The sequence below is a fragment of the Gracilinanus agilis genome, chromosome 3 (genome assembly GCF_016433145.1).
Source record: "Gracilinanus agilis isolate LMUSP501 chromosome 3, AgileGrace, whole genome shotgun sequence".
In the NCBI taxonomy this organism is placed as follows: Eukaryota; Metazoa; Chordata; class Mammalia; order Didelphimorphia; family Didelphidae; genus Gracilinanus; species Gracilinanus agilis.
In genome coordinates, this window is record NC_058132.1 from 331,317,807 (window position 1) to 331,336,504 (window position 18,698).

General features: G+C 35.2%; 1 protein-coding gene across 2 annotated transcripts in view; it reads right to left on the bottom strand.

The window, feature by feature from the left end:
• PPP2R3A (protein phosphatase 2 regulatory subunit B''alpha) overlaps window positions 1–18,698 on the bottom strand; it is a 142,625-nt gene that overhangs the window by 86,615 nt on the left and 37,312 nt on the right. For both annotated transcript variants that reach the window (XM_044669992.1, XM_044669994.1), the window contains exon 3: window positions 12,126–12,229. In XM_044669992.1, the coding sequence (XP_044525927.1) occupies window positions 12,126–12,229 (104 nt within the window). The remainder of the gene's footprint in view (window positions 1–12,125; window positions 12,230–18,698) is intronic.

Genomic DNA, 18,698 nt, shown 5'->3' on the forward strand with positions numbered 1-18,698 from the left:
TATTGTGAAGAATTGTTGTCTTATATATTTTTTTATATATTAGTCTATGTTTTAGCCTCTTTTATCAGAAGGGTCTAGAATTCTGGAGGATAATTTAGACCAGAAGGTTTTTTTTTTTTTAATATCAGGTTTTTATATGGAAGCAGTAACAGAATTTGTTGAGAAACCCTTAGCCAAGGTTTAAAAGTTGTAACAAGTGTATGATTTTTTTGAACATCATTGTTTATTGTTTTAAAATGTGTTATTAGAAATATGGTACTCTATTTGAATGTGCATTGTGAATCTGCTATTTTGTAAAACCCACTTTCTCTCACAGAAAATCTCATTTTTGGGTACCAAAACCCTTCTAGTTCTAAGCTGTATATATATTTTTGATTTTTTTAAAACATTTTTTTATAGAGCAATTGATTTTTCCTTTTTCTCATCTTATACTGGAAGTACATATATAATCATTATTTATCCTTTTTTTTTGATTCTACAGCGAAATAAGCTTAATGCAAATACCTGAGCCTGAGCCTGAGACTATGGGATTGTGATTTAATGCCTCTCTGATTCCAGGAGAAGTGCTGAGCCACATGGTCAGAGACTTGACTAAAAGATATGCATGGATTGCAGAGTTCTATGCCAATACTTTAGGGCTTGGAAATTGGGGTTTGAGTCCTGGAGTCCCAGTCTTTTCTAAAACTTTAGAGGACGTGGGTCCCCTCAACTTAAATTCCTAGTGAAGCACCTAAGATTGGCTATCATTTAATGGCTCATTCCCTGATAAGGTGCAGGGAAAAATAGGATCAAAGAAAGGCATTTCCCTTATTCCTCTATATATATAGAGTAAATGGCAATTTTTCTGTAGTCCTGGCCCTTAATGGGTTATAGCATACTGCTTAAATTGCTTTCATTGGGCCTTGAATCAAAGGCCTGTTTATTTCCCATACATTTTTTGCATATTTTACATTTCGTTCACAAGTTAATTTTTTCTCCTTTTTTTTTTGAATTTTATTCTTTTTATTTTATTATTTCTTTTGCCAATTGATTTCATGCACCCCCATGACTCACTTAGCCATGCATCCTTGGCTGACTTTTTCAGGGGATAATGTATTAGTTAAATATTTTCCTCAGGGGGGTATGTGTTAAGTTTTTATAATCATAATGTCTGAATTATAATCTATATTGCAAGTCAATTTTTACTCCTTTCGAAGTAAACTCAGGGGGGTAATGTTAATTCTCAGAAGGAAATGTATGTTTTATAATCTATAATGTAAAGTTTAAATTCTTTGAAAGTAACTTCAGGATAAGGATTTTGCCATCTCCCCAGAATCCAGACGACGAACCTGTTTGGTGGAGGCACCAAAAGATGCCTGAAGAGCCTTCACTGGATCATGAAGATCCAATTTGAACTTTGGGGCCCAGTTGATCTGAACTATGGGGTTGGATGCATTTATTTTGAATGGACAGTTTATGGCAGAAAGGGGGACTGCCCCCTTAATGGTTTTTTGTCAATGTACCGAACATTGGTTTTGTTCTTTCTCCCTTTTATCTCTAAATTATTGTAAACTCTAATTTGATTATATTTTCCTGATCCATTGGGGAGATTTATCTCCCAAAGGATCACAGGGGGGTAATGTGTTAGTTAAAATCACCTGGGGTTCTATTTGGAAGGATTGAACCTCAATATAGTGTTTGACAAACTTCTGTGGACCTGTGGGGGTCCTTAAAACTACATTTCCCGTGGTCCAACGGGTTTCATGGGTTTCCTGTTTTGGATGACGTATTAAAGGTGAGGGACTGTTTTAAGTAGGGGGTAGTGACTTGGAACTTCCTCTTTAGTTACCTGAGCTCGAGGAGAGAGGAAGGTAAATGGCTGAGGTGAGGTTGGAGTAGGTTTTTCTTACAGGCGCGTGGTCAGTCTATCTCTATCAGCATGGCTTTTATTAAAATACTATTCTTCCTTTTGATCTCAGCCCTCATCATTTTTAATAATAACAATGGGTAAAACTACAAAACTAACTTGCTGTTTTTGTATGTAATTTAAGAGGAATCAGTAACTCGATCTTTAAGCAGACACAAATGTGTCAGATTTTCAAATTTGATGATTCCAAACCCTACTGAAACAGGGTTTGAAACTAAGGGTTTATTTGCTTCTAGTTTACTTTTGATTGATACAATTAAGATGTCTGGGCTTTCTGGGATTCAGGAGGGTAAAAATGGACCTCTGTCCTTAAATTTACTTTCCCTATACTATCTCTCCTGGTAATCTCATTTATTTTCTTCACCTTTATGTAAATGACACCTTAAGCTGGAATTCCACCTTCCACCTTTTCTCAGAGGTTCAGTTTATTAATCAGTAAGCATTTACAGGGTTATCCCTTTGTGATAATTAGATTAAATCTACAGTGCCCATCTTTAGATTTAATCACCAAAGGTGTCAACACCTTCAATTTGTAACTTCATTCACAGAGTCTATTAAAAGAAGTTCCTTAAGAGAAGTTCAGGAACATTCAGTCTTTAAACTCACCAAGGTTTTAGCGTTCCAGCCAACACTCCTCCATGGACCAGAAGAACTCCTTCATCAGCCACCCTCTTCACCAGCAGCCCCCCTCCAGCAGAAGACCTTCTCTCTTTAAAGGGGTCACTTCACTTCCTGTGCCTACTCCCTCCTACTCCAATCACAATAGACTCTTCTTGTAGGACTGCCTAGGAGGCAGTCAGTTGACTCTGATTATCTGAACAAAGCACATCTAACAATTCTACTTTTTTCCCATGTTCATCAATTTCCTGTTTCTTGGGAACACTTTCTGATCTACTAGGAACACTACACTTGGGACTAATGATTTTAATGGAGTTTATGGCATTTAAATGACACAAGATACAAGAAATTTGAAATGCAAAGATCACTGAGAGATTATTGCAAGAAGTCATGTCAGAGATTGCCATAAACATGTTTGTCATCTCCAAACTAGGACATAGAACCACAGTTCTTTTACTACATATTTAAGAAAATTCTGTAGATGTTTGTTTATGTTATTAAACAGTAAACTATGCTATACAAGTAATATTATATATACCAGTAGGTACATATTTTGCTTTTATGAGTTACTAAACTTTTTAAGATATGCCTACATTTCTAGTCTTTGTATGTCATCTGATGGCTTTTGCATTCTTTTCAAAAACTTATTTTTTACTTAATTTTAACTAAAAAGAGAAATTTTCTATATTTATGGCATTTTTTTAAAAGATAAAATATGTTGGTATTATACAATACTATACATATATTTTATGTGTGTGTTGTCTGTGGCTTCTACAAAACTCCCCCCCAAAATACCATTTAACTTCTTATGCTGATCTTTGATATACTGAATACTTACACATTCCCCAAACTCTTGTATTATTACAGATGTCACTACCATTCTTTTAGTCAACAAGGACTAGTTTGTTATCTTATCTTTAGATGTTATGTAGTTATCTTTAGATATGCAGAATGATACAGAGGACTGAGTCAAGGAACTAGATGCTTTTCGTTTTTAACTCTGTATTTTCTCTTCCTTATATCTCCTCATTTCTTTTAATGTAGAAGAAGCAATTGGCCTATTTTAGGACCTCATGAGAGAATTTTTATGCAACTGTGAATGTTCATTTTGCAATTTTAGAAAGCATAACATTAAAACAAATTCTATTCATAACTGCCCTGCTTGTCTCTACTTCCTTATGAATCTCTATTTTCATATGTACATTTTAATAAATTTTATAATCTTTTTTTTAGGGAGGGGCATCACAATTGCTAACTGCGAATTGATGAAAACTGTTTTGACTAGTAGGAATCGGATGCATGTATGCTAACACCCATAGATTAGCCTTAATTCCTCTACCTCCCAAGCCTCTTGCTTGGCACACTTAAACTGTTAAGTTTGCTGCTCCTGCCCCCTCATTCCTTAATCTTTATTAGGCAATTTATAACCTTATTTCAGTGGTACCAACTATAGTAATAATTTCTCTTATGGATGACAGGGAAGTATCTTATTGGTGTCAGCTGGCTAAAACTCAATGCAAGTTTGAGCTCTGAAAGGCTCTGTGCTTTTGAAGACAGTACAAAAACAATTGCATGGTTTCACGGATGCACGGAACCCACCAAGGGGACCACACACCAAGACTGTTCCTTGTTGGTGTCTGCCCTTCTTGATTGTGAATAGTTATAAAGTCTTGTTAACTTCTCTTCCTCTGAGGTATAAGTAGTCTTCATCTGAAATGTCTTATACTACACTAACCCCTCATTAAGGAAAATAAAAAAAAAATCCTTGCAATATGTAAGCATAATCAAGCAAAACAAATCTACACCATGACCATGTTAGAAAATATCTTTTTATGTCTTGTATTCATCACTACTCTTTCAGGAAGTGGGTAATGTGCTTGGGTATAGGTCTTCTGAAGTCATGGCTATTTTTCTTTATAATGCTGCTATTCTTTTAAAAACGATTTTCCTGATTCTGATCACTTTATTTTATGTCAATTTATGCTACTCAAGATCCTATGGAATCATGTCTTTTGGGATTTCTTATTATACAATAATATTTCACTACATTCACATGTCATAATTTATTTAGCCATTCCCTAGTTGTCTAAAAGACTGCGCAATCTAAGACACTTTGGATTCTAGTTTTCTCCCTTTTTCTTCCTTCTTAGATTCCTCCTTTGGGATAAGGCAGTTTGTTTTACTTGCGACTTTTACTTTCTTAGTATTATCCTCCTAATTTCCCCTGCACCCCAAATTTCTGTTTATTTCCCTGTTGGGTTTGACATGTTTCTAAACCAAACTGTGTATTTATGTTCAACCTTATTTTGCCCATTTCAGGTAAGGATGAGGTTTATGTGATATCCACTCTTCCTATAGTTTCTTCCATTTGTATGTTCTTTTCACACATTCCAAATTAACAAGTTTTACCACCTTCTTCATTTCTATACTGGTATACTTTTAAAAAAAAAGAAAATTCTCTCTGTCTTTCTCACCCTCTTCTCTACACACACACACACACACACACACACACACACACACACACACACACAAATCTCTTACCTATTTTCACAGTAAGACAGAAGGGCAAGGACTTGGCAAACAGACTTAAGTAACTTGCCCAGGGTCACATAGCTAAGAAGTGTTTAAAGCCAGAATTGAACCCAGGTCCTCCTGACCCCAGGCCTGGTATTCTATCCTCTGTGCCCTCTAGTTGTCTCCCTTCTCTTGCCCGTCTTCAGACTCTTAGAACAGAATCACTGCAGTTACTGGATCATTGTTTTTTCTTATTAACTTCCTCAATAACTTCTGAAGACATTAAAATTCTGGAAGGACAAATGTTTCTTCTTCCCCTATTAGAATGTTAGCACTATATCATTATATAGCACCTCCCAATTAGCACAATGCCCAGGTCTTAGCACAGGGCCTGGCACACAGTAAATATTAAATAAATGCCTTTTCATTTCCAATTGCTCAAATAAATGTAGTTTTCTAGGTTTTTCTGGACTCTCATTTTTATATTTCAAAATTTCTTCTCAGCTCTGGTCTTTTCATCAGAAATTCTCAAGGTACTATACTCCAATAAAGGTCCAGGTTGCCCCTGCACCCCCCAAATCTCTGGTCATTTAAGATTATATTACGCTTTTCTTAGTTGAAAGTTATTCTTAGTTGAAAGCCTTTATCTTTTATTTGGAATATTATATTCCAAGATCTTCTCTTGTGTTTCATAAAAGCTTCCAGGTCTTATGTTATCCTGACTGGTTCCTTGGTTTGATACTTGAATTCCTTTCTGGATGTATGCAGCATTTTTTCCTTTGTGGAAAGGTCTGGATTTTTGCTATGGCATTCCTGGGCCTTTTCCTTTTGTGGTTACTCTGTTATTATCCTCCAGTTTTAATAGAGCTGGACAGTTTTCATGATTGATTTCTTGAACAATCATGCCCACACTATTATTGTTCTTGAACAATAGTATTTTGAATCAGGGACTCCAAAAGATGTTTTTTTTTTTAAAATAAGTTTTTATTGATGTATTTTTTTACATCACCATAATTTCTACCAGTGTTGTTCTCTCTCCCTTCTCAAAGAGCCATCCTATATAACAAATAGTATTAGAAAAGACAATAAAATAATAAAAGGGGGAAATCAGTTTAATTAATCAATATATAAAAAAAGAGGCTGGGAGAGAAGTGTCTTCTCATTTGTTCTTTCAAGCATACTTGAACTTTATAATTTTTCAATATTCACTTTTGATATTTTTGACCTTATTCTTTCCTCTGACATTGTTGTAATCAATGTGTATATGTTGTTTTCTTGGCTTTTTACTCTGCACCAGTTTTTATACAACTTTCTATTCTTCTCTACATTTATCACACAGCACAATAATATTCCATTACATTTGTATGCTACACAATTACTTTTGGGGGCAGCTAGGTAGTGCAGTGGATAGACTACTGGGCCTGGAGTCAGGAAGACTCATCTTAGTAGGTTCAAATCTGTCCTCAGAGATGTGGTAGTCACATGACCCTGGGGCAAGTCACTTAACCCTGTTTGTCTCAGTTTCTTTATCTGTAAAAAGGGATGGAGAAGGAAATGGCAAACATATCTTTGTCAGGAAAATTCTAAATGGGGTCACAAAGAATTGGACACAACTAAAAATGAACAATCACAATTAGCTTAGCCATTCCAAAATCTATGGACATTTACTTTGTTTCCAGTTCCTTGCTATTACAAAAAGTGCTATTGTCAATATTTGGTATTTATGAGGACTTGGTATTGGAATTTTGGTACTCTGGTTATACCTTGGTCCAAAGGTATGAATATTTAGGTCACATTATTTGCATAATTTCCAAAGTGCTTTACAAAACAGTTGTACTTATTCAAGCTCCACCAGCAGTGTATATACTAGCATGTCTATCTTCCTATAACTTCTCCAACTAATATTGACTATTCCTCTATTTTGTCATCTTTGCCAATTTTCAGGGTGATAGGTAAAGCCTTATGGTTGTTTTGATTTGCATTTCTCTTATTATTAAATATTTGGAACATCCTTTTATATGGTTGTTAAGAATTTGTAATTTTTCTTTTGTTTATATTCTTTGCTTATCTTTTTTATGAGAGCAATACTTAAATCCTCTTTGGACTGTTTTTCAGGTCAGTTGTTTTAAAAATAATATATATTCATATTTTTTCTTCTGAGTTTAATTTTTTTTTTTTTGCTGCTTCATGGAGCCACTAACATCTATTGATCCTATTATAGTTTTCAGGGAGTCCATTACTTGGGTAAGATTTACAACTATTTCTTCTAAGCTACTTATTTTCCTTCTAATTCTTTCCTTCAGAGCTCTTATTTAATTTTTCCTTGCTTCATTTCTTCTAGATATTCAAGTGGTCTCTGGGGAAATTCTGTTTTTCCTTTGCGTCTCTGCTTGTGGTTGTTTTAGCACTATATTTGCAATTTTTTTTTCTAAAATAATGGACAGGGCTTTCTTCGATTTTCTCATCTCTATGCAGTTTTAGTTCCTGAACCGGGGCTCTGTGCCAGGGCCAGCCTTTGATATGTGTTATATTTTTGAGTGATGTGCTCTAGCTCTGGGTTCTTCTGTTGACTTCCACTTGCCAGGGGCACTCAAAAACTTTGAGGTTCAGGGCACTGGGATCTTCAGAGCCTTCTCTGGCATCTCAAGAGAAAATACTAGAAACCTAAGAATCCCTTGGTTTAGACTATTCTTTTCTTGCATTGTGGCACCAAGTTGGCTTCTGCTTGGGCTTTTAAGGATCCTACCCAGAAACTTTCTAACAGGAGAACCTTAAGAAAGAGCTCAGCCCTTGCTACTTCTGTCCATAGAAGCTTGCAGGTTACATGCCTCTGGTCTCTTTCTGATCTGCCTAGAAGGCTGTGCTGGCTTTGCTGGCAAGCCTCCTTTCTTACTGCCCTTGTGCTTTTGTTAACTTTTCATGCAATTCTGGGGTGGATGGGAGCAATCACTTACTGTAGCTTCTTTGGATTTCTTGATTGCCCACTCTGGTGCAAACTTCAGAGTTTTGCTGATATAGGTAGGTATATGGCAGTTGAGTTGCTTACTTCCTGTTCAGGTAGCCATCTTGGCAGGAAATCTTTTCTTCTCTTAACAATTGTAAAAGCCTCATAACTTGTTTTTCTCTTTTCTATTTATCTCCTATTCTAAGGCCCTACTCAATGACACCATTATTTTGCTCCCCCTACCCCACCCCAACCTACCCCGGAAAAAGAGAGTGGCTTCCCACTGCCTACTATTGAGTAGCATTAATGCTTGATCTTGACATTTAAGACCCTCTACAATCTGATCCTAAATTACCAATTTAGCTGTATCTCATTATTATTATCTCACTATATTTCTAGCCAACCTGAAATTTTATCTCCTTTTTTTTGCTATAAATTCTCCCATATTAATTCCTTTGCTTATGCCATTTTCTATTCCTAGAAGAATGTAGTTCTTCTATTCACCTCTCTATCAGTTGAAGGCCCTCTCTCAGTTCATGTTCCACCTTCTTTTATGAAGCATTCCCTGATCTCAGTTCTTTTCTTTCTGCCCTCTCAAAAACAATTGATCTATTCCTCCTCAAATTTTTCATAGCACTTTTCCTTACAATGATTTCATGCTCCCTTGTGCTAGGATTTCTCCTGTATATGTCTTTCCCTTATAAGAGATCAGGATTTATATAATATTTAGCTTGAGAAAAGGTATGAACAAACATTAAAAAAAACTAGAATGGTCTACTTCATTAGGAAGGAGATTTACCCTCAGTTGGAGTCTTTAATCAAAGGCTTAATGTCAACTTGTCATATGTTATATCAGGGATTCTTGTTCAGGTGTAAGTTGGACAGCACAGCCTTGGAGGTTTCCTATCAATGCTAAAATCCAATCCAGAGATCTACAGGGTTTATATTCTCCATGTTTAGTATAGTATCTATGCATAGCATTATGAATAATGTAAGCATCTATGTTTATTTGTTGAATGAACTGAAATACAAATAAGTCAAAGTTGAGGAGGAGAAAAAGAATGATGTGAATCTCCAGTTAAAGACAAATTATATAAATAAGATATCTGGGAAGGTCAAGATAGTAAACTATAGAACTATATCAAGAAAGTAGTATTTAAAGTTCTCTAGATTAGAACTTAATTAAAATAATTATAATATCTAATATTGTAATATTAGATAAAATATCTAATCTAAACAATAGATACAGTACCTAACTTACAATAACTAATATAAGATTAACTCCTGGAATATGAGATATTTTTTCTACAGGGGATATTTTATGGGCATTTGCCTTACAAACAGGAGTCTTTATTCAATTCTGTATTTTTGGTCAAACATGTCCTGATATATAGATATATATTTAAAAGTAAATATTAGGAAATTATTAAATTATAATTAAGTAGGTAAGCCTATGAATCTGAAGTGACATGGTAAAATGAAAAGAATGCTAGCCATGGAGGTGGAAGAATTAGGTGAGTCTGAATCCCACCCTGACACTGCTACTTATATGATCTTGTATAATCTCTCTGAACCATGGGTATAGCTACTTAACTGCTTCATATTCCTCCTCTGTAAAATGGGGATAACAAAATTTGTAACTTCTACCTCACGGATTTATTGTGAGGCAAATATTTGACAAAGCTTATAATACTTTATAACTATAAGTTATTATCTTTACTGATTGAAAAAATATAGACTTTAATTGGAAAAGATCCCTTTTTTGGTTGTTCAGTTTTTCAGTTTTTCCTAGACAGTTGCCCAGATTGGGAATTGTATACTTTGAATGATTTGAAACAGAAGGCAACTTATGTTTATGCACAAGAAAAAGAGAAGATCATTGATGATAAAGATATGGTGATTGAGTCTTTAAAAAAGCGATTGAAAGAAGCAAATAGCAGGGCTAAAGAGAAGGAGGTAAATGAAGCAAAGGCTGTAGCTGCTCTCAGAGCTGCAGAAAGGAAAAACACAGGGTACAAGAGAAATGACTCAGGTAATAAAACAATGTATAAATACTAACAGGATTAGAATTAGTTATAGGATAAGTAAGTACTAACAATGGATAGTTAGTTACTAACAAAATTAGCTAGTTATTTAGTTAGTATATAGTTAGACTAAAAAACTAATAACAGAGTTTAGAATAGTTTAGTGAAATAGGAATAGTATTAGATTATATTAGAGGATAAGATAAGGTACTAATATACATTACTGTATGAATTCAACAAACATAGCAAAAATTGCATTACATGAAGAACATATAACATACTACAGATCACATATCACAAAATAATGTAAATAGATGTGTAAATAAGTGTAAATAGTGTGCATATACTGTAAATTTTTTATATTGTAAGTATTGTATATATGTATATTTGTTATATGTGTTTTATGTACACATGTATATCATACATGTGTTGTATATATTGCATGTATGATATGTATATATGTATAAATGTAAATTCTGTTAATTTGATAGTAATTGAGTTGCAAACATTTAAATGTAATTTGTATAAGTGAGTTTGATGTTTTGTTGGAATTTGATGTAAAACCTTATGCAATGTTATGTTAAAATGTATTTTTTCCAAGCTTGTTTGCATTTATTAGTTGGTAGAATGTTTCTCTATTAGTATAGGAGTGGTGTCTGATTTTGAATTTTGTGTTGTTATTTCATATTTGTTGTTGATTTTGTTAATTTTGTTGGAATTTTACTTTATAACTTATTATTTTGTATTTTGAACTATTTATTTGTTCAATGTATTTATCCCTTTACCTTTCCTTGTTAACATCCTTAGAACAGAGTAAAGTACAGTAGTGTTATATAGAATAAAGTTAGTGTAGGTTGTTTCTTATTTTGGGCTAGAATTTTAGTTTAGTCCGTAGTGCATGAATACCAAAATATTGTGTGAAACACTATTTTGGCTTTGTGCAAAGGGGGGGGGCTACTGTAAGAGGGAAATAGGTTTTAAAAGCAGATTTGGAAGTTTCGACATTTGGTGATATTAGCCCCCAGGCTGCCAGGCTGTCTCTAAAGACCTGAGAGTTCCAATCATGGAATGAAGAGAAGGGAACTGTTTTCTCCTTGAGGGACTCTGGTAAAGGCTGAGACAGGGAAAGTGTGTGGCTACTTTTACCTGTCCCAGTAGAGAGCCCAAGGAGTGTGGATTTAACACAGAGAAGGAAGATCTGCCAGTGAAAGATCAAGTGAGCAAGAAGATCTAACTGAGGTGGTGGACATCCCAGTATGAGACAAGCTCCTTGATTTTACTTTCCTGGATTTACTTTCCTGTGAACCTGTTTTCCTGTAATCATCAAGATGAACAGAAGTGGACAAAATCTGTGAGAGATCCAATTCCCTTCCAGCCTGTGTTAGAGTCTATGTTAGAGCAGTGTAGTCTTCAACCCATCTTTCAGCCCTTGTGTTTGTCTTTCAGTGTCCTAGGTTTAGTGTGTCCTCTTCCCATTATTCCTAATCCCTGTAGTTTTTATTAAACCTGTCTATACATTTTTTGTCCCAGTATCACTCACTGTTATTTGAAGGTTTCATAGACTCCCAGGTTAGGTGGATCTGTAGTAGCAGTTGGCATCAACTGCCATTCCAAGATTTCTCATACCTTGTATTTTGTTGTGGATTCTGTTTCCTCAATTTGTTAGGTTTCAGTCTGATATTCCCTGTCCAATCAGTCCTCCTTCTCCCCCTTTCTCTAAACCTAGTAATATTAAAGTTACCCATAAGAGTCTGTGACACCATTTGAGGTTTCTAGGCTAAGAAACAGTGTAGTTTGCCATTTCCTTCTCCAGCTCATTTCATACATGAGGAACTAAGGCAAACACGTTAAGTGACTTGCCTGGGGTTACACAGCTAGGAAGGGTCTGGGGCTAGAGTTGAACTCAGGAAGATGAGCCTTCCTGACTTTAAGTTCTGCACTTCATCCACTGTACCACCCAGCTGTCCTGGCAAAGCACTAATATAGGTTGGTTCATATTCATTTCAATGTGGAAAAGAAAGTAAATTGTCAAAAAGAGCATGAAAGATTTCCAAAGTCTGAATCTAGTAGATTAGGTGATTGCATATTAATCCTATAATGACTGTTCCCAGATACTTACTTTCGCCACATGGCTATGAACGAATGTACAGATACAAATCCTGTCCTTTCACCCCCTGCGGCACTGAACATGGGGGCTTTCCAATAGAAAGGGCAGCCGCATGCCTGCAAACACAAACAGAAAGGCAGTAAGGAGATGAAGGGAAAAAAAATCCTTTATGGGTTTTTGAGTTTAACTTCTCCTTTGGGCAAAACATACCAGGGAAAACAAAACTAAAGGCGTCCAATTACAATAATTTTGGATATCAAATACAAAGTCATGAGAGTGGGGAAAGATAAGGAAGGAAAATTTTATGTTAGACATATCAACCACCAATTCTATTAACAAATATTCCTTTTACTTCCTTAGTTTCTTTTTCAGAATAGTCCTTTCCCATTCATGGTTAGCCTCTGCATTAACTCCAAAAACCTAGCTTAATCTAACTAAATGCAAAATATAAGCCCTGTTCTTTGTAGGAAGAAAAAGAAATAGCAACTTTTATTTCCTATTGTTGCATGCTCTTTTCTTACTCCAGCAGAAAAATAAAATCAGTCCCTTTTCCTGAACATTTTGTAGTTACACAGTTGCTATTTTTGGCACCTCTCTCTCTATTTTTCCTGTTTTTTGGCTAAATCCAAGATAGTCCCAATATAGAAGAAAACGCCAGAATAGCTCACACTGGAAACAAAAGATTTGGGTTTGTTAAAAGTGCTACCATTCATATAAGTGATCAAAGGTATAATGCTATCATATGATATGTATTATATGATATAATATCATATAATACATATCATATGATAGAAGCCATCAGAAATATAAGGCTATATTTCAAGGCCATAAGAACTACTGAGAAGTGTAAAGTAATTATATTTAAGATATACTCCCCCAAAAGGAAGAGTACTTCTTTTGTTCTCCCCAGAATTCCCTTACATTATCTCTTCTTTTTAACAGCTCCTTCCCCTTATAAAAGAAAAGTGACTTTCTCTGGCCCTAGCAAGTACATACTTGTTTCTTTCCTAGAGGGAAAAAATACTATTTTAATTTCTAACACTGGCAATTACCTTTAGCTCATAGCAGAGAAATGCAGGTAGCTTCCAAGACTGGACAATTTTGTATACTCAAACCTTCATGTAAAAAAAACACTTCCAAATCTGGAACTGTCTAGAGCAAGGGTTGGCAACGTATGGCTCTCGAGCCATATTTGGCTCTTTTTTTTTTTTTAATCTTTTTAAAAAATTTTTAAACCCTAATATCTTTTATATATCCTTCTATATTAATTTTTTTATTTGTTACAGGGCTAGGCAATGGGGGTTAAGTGACTTGCCCACGGTCACACAGCTAGGAAGTGTCCAAGGCCATATTTGAACCTAGGACCTCCCATCTCTAGGCCTGGCTCTCAATCCACTGAGCCATCCAGCTGCCCCATATCTGGCTCTTTTGAGGGCCAGGTATGGCTCTTTCTGCAGAAGCTATAAAGTCAATTTTTTTTCAGGCGCTGTTACAGGAGCACACTGTGAGCACTGTACGGCTCTCACGAAATTACATTTTAAAAAATATGGCGTTTATGGCTCTCACGGCCAAAAAGCTTGCCAACTCCGGCCTAGAGTGTCACACCTTATTAGTATGTAGACTGTATTTGCCATTCATTTTAGAAATTAAAACTTGCCAGTACAGTATCTCTAGTTCATATGTTAGGGTCATATGTCAGGTGTTTAGCATATGAAAAACAACATATAAGCACAGTAAGGTAAAGCAGTTGATGAATAACAGACTCTCCTTTCAGGATAACCAGATCAAACTTCAAGATATGGGGATTGGAGTATTCAAGATCCTGAGGCTCCAAGATTCTTTTATTGAGATCAAACAATATGAAGATAATTAGTTTCACCTTCACTCTAAAATGAAAGTTAAGTGGATGCAAGGACCTGAAGGCTCTTTTTTTCAATGACCTAGAATTTAAGAATTCTGAACTTGAGGTTGATGAACTTGGGTTTTTAAATATTTTGATGACTGTATTTCAATATAATTGGTTTCCTTTGTAATCCTATGTATTTTATTTTATTAATTTAAAAACATTATTCTGAAGGCATCTAGACTTCATCAGATTGTGAAAGGTGTCAATGACAAAAAAAATTCTGCTGGCTATAGTATAGTTTTGATTGGTGTTAAATTATGTTCTTTGTGCTATTTTCCTTTTTCTTTGTATAGCTTTAACCTTTGAGCTTCTATTTTTAATTAAAGATTAGGGCAACATGAATTTCTGATACAGTTCTGTTTACTGGGTTTCATTCTTCATGGTTCCTTTGTGCTTCCTTTACTTGGGTGATAAGGAGTTCAAACTGTCTGACTACTAACTAGCCAACAATGTAATCTGCCAATATTACCTGTAGGGCTTCAATAGTTTTCTCAAGGTGCTTCTACCATAGTGATATTTGATTCTTGCCCTTAGACATAGTCACAGATAGATCTACCTGTTTACCTACAAATAGTGACAGTATATATTATTGTATTCAAGTCTTGTATGTTTTAAGTAGGGCCTGCCTGCAACTCTATGCCAAACACCTTATTAATTTTTAAAACTCTTCCCTTCTGTCTTAGAATCGATACTAAGTATCAGTTCTAAAGCAGAAGAGTACTAAGGGCTAGGCAATTGGGGTTACATGACTTGCCCAGGGTCACAAAGCTAGGACGTTTCTGAGGCCAGATTTGAACCCTCCCATCTCCAGACCTGCTTCTCTACTGAGCTACCTAGCTACCCTTCACCCATCTTATTTTGAAACATTACATGCCACTAGCTAACATGCTCCCCAAGGATCAAGAATATCAAGCCCTTGGAAAATTCTGGTTCTAACTCCCAATGTAAAATTTGAGAATCTTCGCTGAGATCAGCAGTTCTAATTGTCCCTGTTCCTGAAGAAGGATAAAACTTCAAGGTGCTTATTCTGTTTACCCTCCAGGTGATGCTGGTTTTGGGCCTGTCAGTGGCCTGCTTTTATTGGGTAGAGGCAGCTTAAATTGATGCTGTGTTTTGTTTTATTTTCAGGAAAGTGCTATTATCATGTAATAAATAACTCATGGCGCCATCATTTTATCTGGCCTCTCTCTTTTTTACCCTCCTGAATGTATAAAACCCTTGCGGTAAGTTTTCTCTTTGGACACTCATTTGACTATCCTTGTGCAGCGCAGCATCCTAGCTTTTGACCCTGTTGATCTCAATTAAAGACTTCATTTTTAATATGAGTTTGATTTATCTCAGGTCTGATTTTCCCTTTACTGTATTCCTCCAGCCTCTAAGGCAAGAACAATGGATTGGGCTTTGAGGGTTATTATAATTAATGTTGTTATTGTTATCTCGTGGCTTTGAGGAAACACTCCAAACAAGTTTTCAATAGGGATAGGTAAGTATAGCTTGGGGTAAGTATTCAGCCAGTCCCATTTCCTTTACCCAATATGCTTCCAATTTTAAGTTGTAAATGGAGACTATCCTCTATGGAGGTTCATAAACTAAATTATCACAAATGAATAAAGTTTAGTGCTATAAAATTTTGCACAGGTTAGTGACACAATTTTAATAATATGTGCCACCATCATTATACTAAATGGTAATTATAAGTAAACAGTAAATAATTAACATAAATAACTTCAATTAGTATTTCTACTTTTACATAGCCAAATGATTTTTATAGTTTGTCTCTTCTGGTGTAAGTTGTCTAGCGCCTTTACCCAGGCATAATTTTTTCTCATAAGTAAACAGCATATCATATTTAATAGTTGTATTAATTACATGAAATTAATTAATGATAACTCTGCAAAGCTAACTCAAGAGCACAATTCTTCTGCATTACATAACAAGTGGCAACACAAAGCAGAGTTGAATGCTGCAACTAAATACAAAGGACACAGGCAGAAACATAATATTATGACAGGAAAAGCATCTTGTATAGCAAATACAAAGTCATATACAACATGTATCCTAGGTCAGTCATATAAACACAATTGTCTGGCTACATGAGCTATCTTTTTTTCCCTCCATTGCTCTTCAAGTACTATAATGCAGTATCGTCACTGAAATAGTTCTGGTAGTTCTATGACCCAGAGAGCTTTTGATGGTCCAGCTTAGGTTAACTGGTCTACATTTCCCATTTTGAGCTGGTAGCTGGCCTGTTATTACCATCAGAATGATCCTCAATGTTGATAGTTATCCCATATATTATTTGTAATGTCATTTTTGTAAGAGAGTAGTATGGACTAATGTATTGGATAGAGATCTGGGATTGGGAGTCAGGAAGATTTTTATTCAGATTTTCCTTCCAACATATACTTGCTATGTGACAAGTAACTTTGTTTCCCCAGCAAGGCTCTAAGACTTGGACATTGCAGAGCACATGATGATCTGCACTTATGAAGTCTACTTAGAGAGTCTCATAACAATGAAATTACTAGTCCAGTTAAAAGACAAAAAAATCTCTTGCCTTTATGACCACACCCTCCTGAATTTTACTCCACACTAGTCAAATTTCCTATTCTCTTGTATCCATGGGCCCAGGGCTTAAACTTCCTTGTTTACTTCTAAGAGTTGAAGGGGCTTTGAAGAATCTAAATGTTTCCTGTTAACTAACTGCTACTGGATCTCCCTGAGTTCTGGAGAGCTTAATGTGATGAAAGGTATCCTGTTTTATCCTTGGTCTTCTGGGATTATGACTATGATTTTCCATTGCATTGATCAGCTCTTAAGTCTTTCAGAGTTGTTTGTTTTCACAATATTATTAGAGTATAAACTTTCTCCTGGATCTATTCACTTCACTTTGCATCAGTTCATATATGTTTTCCAGATTTTTCTAAAACCATTTTTTAATCATTTTTTATGCCATAATAATATCCCATTATATTTGCATGCATTAACTTGCTTAGGCATTCTCTCACTTACAGCACATCCTTAGTTTTTAGTTCTTTGTCATTACAAAAAAGATCTGTTATAAATAGTAATATATGGATTCTTTCCCTTTTCAGAACAGACCTATTAGGAATACTACCCAGGCTTGTATGTAACCTTGGCAGTTATCCTTAACTTCTCACTATTCCTCTCCCCACAAATTCAATCAGTCATCAAATCTTGTGTCTATCTCCACAATATCTTTTGTATTCATTCTCTTCTTTCTCCTCACATGGCTACCACCCTACTGATATCCAGAAAGTCCTTATAGTTTTTTGAACTACTGCAACAGTTTCCCAATTGAGCTTTCTGTTTCAAAAGTTTCACCCCCAGCCCTTCTCTAATTCATACTTCACATAGTTTTCAACGTTTTTCTAACATTCAAGTCTAGCCTTGTACATCCCCTACTCAATAAACAATAAGTCTCCCTATTGCCTCTAAGATCAAATATCAGCTTCGCTATTTAGCTTTTAAAACTCTTCACAACCTATTTAATATTAATTTCATGTTTATAATATCATATAATATATAATATTAATATATTTTTATAATATTACTTATAATATTATATATACTTTATAATATTAATATATACTATTCCCATACTTGGCCTCTACACTCTAGGCAAAATGGCCTTGTTGTTCCTCACATATAATACTTTATTTCCCATCTCCATACTTCATCAACATTATTCACTATCATGGAGGCCAAAATGATTAGAGATTCCCTCTACATGATGTATTCTCAAAGATGTTGTTACATGCAGGTAACATTGTACTGACTTCATCAAGCTAGAGTACCATGGGGTATCCTTGATGAGATTAACAAATATTTGAAATAGAAAAGCCTAATAATTTATACAGGAAAACCAACTGGAAGAACAAAGACTATTTTCCAGACTTAGGATATAACTGGATTTTCATTCTGTGGGGTTAATCCATCAGTACATACTATCTTGGACCAAAGTCTTCACCAGAAATTTTCCCTTTTGATTATTTCCTTTTCTTTCTCCCACTGCCAATGTCTTATCCACTGCTTCCATTCTTACCATTTACAAACATTTCCAAGTTCTCTTTATTCTTAAAAACACTTCCACCTTATTCTGCCATTTCCTCAAGCTATCATCCTATATTGCTTCTTTTCACAATCAAATTCTAAGGAAGGTGGTTTATGCCTCTTGATTCTATTTCCTCATCTCATTCATTTCTCAATCACTTGCAATCTGATTTCTTTATTTCACTACTCAACTGAAACGGCCCCATCTATGATTAACAATGATATGAACTGCTAAATTTATTGGCCTTATTTTTCCTTATTCTATTTACCTTTCTGTAGCTTTTAACACTTTTTAACCACACTTTCTTTTTTTCTTCCTTGTCTTCTTTGATGTTCCTTCTCCTGGGATTCTTCCTGTCTCCTTAGTAATCTTTGCTGGAACATCCTTCTAACCATTAGGTGTAGGCTAATCTAAGGTTCTATTCTGGGCCTTTCTTCAGTTCGTTCTATATTCTTTAACTTGATGACCCCATCAACTACTACAGGTTTAACTCTTTCTACACCAATGACACAAATCAAGAAGAACAGGGGCAGTGGTTAGAGCGCCTGGCCAGAAAGCCAGGAAGATTCAACTCCTTGAGTTTAAATCTGGCCTAAGACACACT